This window comes from Nicotiana tomentosiformis, chromosome 2, assembly GCF_000390325.3.
Source record: "Nicotiana tomentosiformis chromosome 2, ASM39032v3, whole genome shotgun sequence".
In the NCBI taxonomy this organism is placed as follows: Eukaryota; Viridiplantae; Streptophyta; class Magnoliopsida; order Solanales; family Solanaceae; genus Nicotiana; species Nicotiana tomentosiformis.
In genome coordinates, this window is record NC_090813.1 from 93,309,164 (window position 1) to 93,314,492 (window position 5,329).

Consider the following 5,329-nt stretch of genomic DNA (forward strand, 5'->3'; position numbering starts at 1 on the left):
TTAGGCGCTTTTTGCTATTGTATTTATGAATACAACAACGCAAATATACTACCATAACAACTGAATAATAATTATAAAAAATAATTATAAAAAATTAATAATCACTAAACAATATTGATTTATAAAGATTTCTTTTGCGGTAACAAGAGTTCACGGTAGATTGATTTCCAACTACAAAACAAAATTTCCAAATCATAAATCAAGCCTTCCAGATTACTCAAAGAAGCTCACACGTCACAAGTCATAAAATGATTCCCCTCTGTCACGGGTTGGAGACCGTGAACCGTAGACACTTCAAACACGTACGCAAAACCAAACCAAAATAAAAAATCAAAATGTATTTAACTTAAAGCACATTTGTTTAATTTTTTTCTTTTATTAGTGTAGTTTCATCTAGTATAACAGATTATCAATCTTGATTTTCAGATAATTAATTAAATTTATTATGAATAAATATCGTGCTATCCCCTCCAACTTAAGGGATCTACAATCAAGTGGTGTGATGAAATAGATAAAATTATTTTATTTTTAATTGGAGATTTTAATTTTTTACGGGATTAACTGGCTAGTGAGTTTCCAATATGGTATTAGTATGATAAAAAGAAGTCATCCCTAACCACAGTGCTCAAATCTCAAAATAGACAATACAAACATACTTCCCCTGCACTTGCCGGCCTTCCTATATTGGCACCAGTTAAGTACACCTTCCATTTTTCATCTTCCCACCTAATTACACTCCACCGCTGTTCCACCCTCTTTAGCAAAAATCCAAAAATCCATATTATAACACTCCCACAAAAAGATTACACTTGCAGAGATTCACTTAATCTTGTAAATTTTCCCTTCAGATTACACAACTCTCTTCAGATTGTTCAGATGTCTCTAAAATCTACACCATTTTTAGACTTTCATTTACAGCAATGACAACAGCTTCAATATTCCTCCATCGCTTCACCTCACTTTAGTCAGATCACCTAAAATTTGAAATGAAGAAGCTGAAAACCTATTATCTACACCTTAGACACCCAACAACAATGGAGCGGAAGTGGATCTTTCCACTAGCCATAGGCTCCATTGTTTCCCTTTTCCTCTTATTCCTCACAACCCTAACTTCACCGGACGGCACTCCTTTATTACCCCTTTATCGCTACTACTCTTCCTATTCAGCCGCCGCCAACGTCTTCGTCGAATCAAAGCTTAAACCTTTACCCATCTCCGCCGTTCCTCCGCCGCCGCGATTTGCTTACCTCATCTCCGGCTCCGCCGGCGACGGTAACATGACGAAGCGAACCCTTCAAGCTCTGTACCACCCGAATAACCAGTACGTTGTGCATCTCGATGTTGAGTCATCACCCGAAGAACGACTCGATCTGCGTAATTATGTGACTAATCACCCGATTTTTAATAAATTCAAGAATGTACGGATGATTACTAAAGCTAATCTGGTCACTTACCGGGGCCCCACTATGGTTGCGAATACCCTTCACGCTGCTGCCATTTTGCTGAAGGAAGGTGGTGAATGGGATTGGTTCATTAACCTCAGTGCTTCTGATTACCCACTTGTTACTCAAGATGGTAAAAAAAGCCTGTCTTTTTTATTTTTGTGAATTAGTACCTTAATTCTGATTAAATGGGGTTTAATGAGGACGTTGAATTGTTTTTTTTGGTTGATTAGATCTGCTTCATACATTTTCGTATTTGCCCCGGGATCTTAACTTCATTGATCACACAAGTAAAATTGGCTGGAAGGAGTAAGTTATTATCCTAACTGGTTGTTGTTGTTGTTGTTGTTGATGATGATTCTAATTTTGGGTTTGAGAATTAAGGATTATATATTTAGGTTTTATTTGATTTTTATTTCTGAAGGTTTCAAAGGGCAAAGCCAATTATTATTGATCCGGGATTGTACATGACTAAAAAGGCAGATGTTTTCTGGATTACACAGAGAAGAAGTGTGCCAACAGCTTTTAAGCTTTTTACTGGTGAGGTTTGGCATCATTTTATGCTTGAGCTCAAAGATTTGAACTTTTTCTTTTAGCACATATTAAACTTTATGTGTGATGGTGAGTTAATCATTATTCAGTCCATCTCTGCAAGCGTGGATCTTTTGTACAAGTTTTACAAGGAACATGCTAGATTGAACGGGTTTAGTATAGTGAAAAGATCAGTGCAAACAATGGCATTAGTTGTTTTGAATTGATCAGTATTTTGCTTTGTTACATAAAAAAGTTAAAAATGTGAAGAACAAAAGCAGATACTTCGTCTACTCCCATGTATCTCCATTGCCTATCTTATAACTAGCCCAGGGCTTGATTCTGGTGGCATACACCTTGGAACTCGGATTATAACTTGCAGTTGCAATTGTTAAATCACATATTGGGGAAGACCTGGGAAACAGAGTTCTCTTTTGTATTGAATGGTTAAGATGCGCAAGGGATTTTGTAATTCGTGGTCAATAAATTGTTTCTTGTAAGGGCGTGCCTAATGCACTTTAATTTTGATTTCTCTCTTTGCCCGAGATGCTGAGGAACTAATTGAGTCTGCTTTACTAGTTTATTTGAAAAGAAAATTATGCTATGCTTTATTACAATGTAGTGTGGTTAAACGAACAGTGAGAGCTCATAAGTCATAAGTACAGTGCAGACTGAGAAGTTTGGGTAGTTTAAGAGGATGTCTCAAATATATTAAGTAAATTTCAAGGATAGAGAAACTAGAATTAAGAGGAGAACGTTTTTCTGCGATCATCTTTGCCCCAAAAGTTTTGCTCCAGCATAGTGGAAATATGTTTTGTAGGATTATGCATGCTACTAGTGAAGATTGACAACTTATGAACACATGGTAATAGCTGGAAAGTTTAGTATATGGAAGTATTGGCTATCACTTAGCCTGCATGTGATTGATTGGCAAGCTGTTACTCTCAAAGCAAATGAAAGCGGTTGATTTGATGCCCTCAGAAAGAGCCAACATAGCCCCTTGTATTAACAGCCTTTGAGATATTTGAATTCTTTGTGACAGTTGACACTGATAAAAAGGAATCCACAACCACAACAACCACATTGGAGGGTTTAAGTATCTTGTTACGAACAGTAATGAATTATGATACTGTGTGAAGGAAGTGGAGTTTGACCTTAACAGCAACTTCACTTGTCTCATTGAGTGGATAGTAAGGGTTTCCAACATCAGTATGGATTCAGGATTTATTAACTACGTTGTCGAGAGAATTACTTGCCTGAAGATGGTAAGAGTTTCCAAAATCAGTGTAGATTCAGGATATCTTGACTACATTATAGAATTGCCTGAGTTTATAGGTCTCTCTGACAAAACTCTTACGAGTAGTGGGTTTGAATTCAGACACATCATATCAACAGTATTTCCACCCTTCTCTTACATTCATTTGGATGAAATGAGGGAGAGATTGATCGTCATTCTGCCTCTATCATTTTGTTTGCTAATAGGAATCAAGTTCAATTTCCTACAGCTTTGATGGACTGTTTCAATCAAATTCTATTCACTGCTACAAATGTTTTTGCTGACAGAGACTCTCTATGATCATTTTTACGCTGTTGAAAAATGCCAACTTTGACAACTGTGGGGCTTGATGCATTTTCTATTTTCTATTTTTTGTTAAGGATCATGAGATTTCTAAATAAAACTTTTTATGTCTCATCTTTTATTGCCAATATAAACCTGTAGCAGCTTAAATTTCAGTTTGGAATGACTTTCTGAAAACTTTGGGGAATCCTGAGGAAAAGTATCCTTTTCTAGCTTTCTGTTAATAAATTAATTTGGGGGGGGGGGGGGGGGGGGAGCAGCATTTTAATATGGGAACCATTGTTTCATTTATTCCATTTCCAGCTTAAATGATTTGTCAAGAAAAGCACTTTAAAGAAAAGTTTAAATGAATTTGTTTTGACTTGTATTTAGAAAACAGCAAATTTATGTTGCTGTTTGAACTTCCGCATACTAGACAATAAAACAATGCCCCTGCTCTCTTTACAGGGTCTGCCTGGATGGTCCTTTCTCGCCCTTTCATTGACTTCTGCATATGGGGATGGGACAACTTGCCCCGGACTGTTCTTATGTACTATGCAAATTTCATCTCTTCTCCGGAAGGCTATTTCCATACTGTCGTCTGTAATGCTCAGGAGTTCCGCAACACTACAGTAAACAGTGATCTTCACTTTATATCATGGGATAACCCTCCAAAGCAACACCCACATTACCTTACACTTGATGACATGCAAAGGATGGTTGACAGTAATGCTCCTTTTGCAAGAAAGTTCCCTAGGGATGATCCGGTGCTTGACAAAATTGATTCTGAACTCCTATTTAGAGGTAAAGGCATGCTTGTTCCAGGTGGGTGGTGCATTGGAAGTCGAAAGAATGGGACAGATCCTTGCTCTGTCACAGGTAATATCACCATCCTCAGACCTACTGCAGGGGCAAAGAGGTTGGAGAAGTTGATAGGATCTCTCTTATCGAATGAGAATTTCCGGTCCAACCAGTGCATATAGCAAACATGCCTTAGAAAGTTGTTTTCTTAATTATAGTCTTCAGAGGAAAACAAGGAATGCCATGATCTGATTGTTTTCTTCTGCAAGAGACTGATCTGAATGTATCCAATCTGCAGTAATGCTTGTATTCTGCAGAGAAAAATGGAAAAAAGAAAAAATATACAGTAATGCTCCAGTAATGCAAGGGCACGTGTATCTGGTCTTTGTTGCTACATGCCTTAGAAAGAGCATGTAATCCCCTCATTCTGAATTTTGTTACTTAAATAGGATGGAGCATTTTGACGACGTGAGACCTTTGGGGAAGAGAAGTGTATCAGGTTTGTTTCCGCTTCAATTGTGAAACTACTGTGTAGTTATATCTTCTTTCTATTATAGGCTTGTAGAACAAGATTAATTGGAGTCTCTTCTATAAGTTTTGCTCATCATTTAATCTGGAATTTCCCCCCTTCTGTTTTGAGTTTCATTTGCTGTTTTATCTTCATTGCTGACAAAAGCTTTTCCTATTCTTGTTATTGCATCATAAAGATATTCTTTCACTCTTTCATTGCCTGCATGCGAAACTGTTGTAGCTTCCCCAATGTATGGAAATAGAGTATGTATTAGATTGTCTCAGGCATGAGCTAATTTCGGGGGTTGAGTTAGGGCCCCAATGTCTATTTTTAACATTATGTTTATGGCTTGTATATCGTGGAGAACCGTAATGAAGGCAATATGGTTTTTCCCATATCCGGAATCCATATAGTTTTTTTTTTAATAATTGTAGTGAGGACAATTTCTGGTTTCCCTATAATCAGTATCCAGATAGTTTTATTTAT

General features: G+C 37.1%; 1 protein-coding gene across 1 annotated transcript; it reads left to right on the plus strand.

Moving 5' to 3' along the window:
* Positions 1 to 408: 408 nt before the first annotated feature.
* On the plus strand, positions 409 to 4,964 carry LOC104107363 (beta-glucuronosyltransferase GlcAT14B). The gene is made up of 4 exons (XM_009616149.4): positions 409 to 1,575; positions 1,676 to 1,751; positions 1,867 to 1,982; positions 4,000 to 4,964. The coding sequence occupies exons 1-4, from the start codon at positions 987 to 989 to the stop codon at positions 4,512 to 4,514; spliced, it is 1,296 nt and encodes a 431-aa protein (XP_009614444.1). The 5' UTR covers positions 409 to 986; the 3' UTR covers positions 4,515 to 4,964.
* The last annotated feature ends 365 nt before the right edge of the window (positions 4,965 to 5,329 follow it).

Bases quoted from the DNA above. Each gene is read 5' to 3' on its own strand.
- LOC104107363 (XM_009616149.4), top strand. From the start codon at position 987: ATGAAGAAGCTGAAAACCTATTATCTACACCTTAGACACCCAACAACA. The intron at 1,576-1,675 runs GTAAAAAAAGCC...TTGGTTGATTAG, and splicing joins CCCACTTGTTACTCAAGATG to ATCTGCTTCATACATTTTCG. The intron at 1,752-1,866 runs GTAAGTTATTAT...TTATTTCTGAAG, and splicing joins AGTAAAATTGGCTGGAAGGA to GTTTCAAAGGGCAAAGCCAA.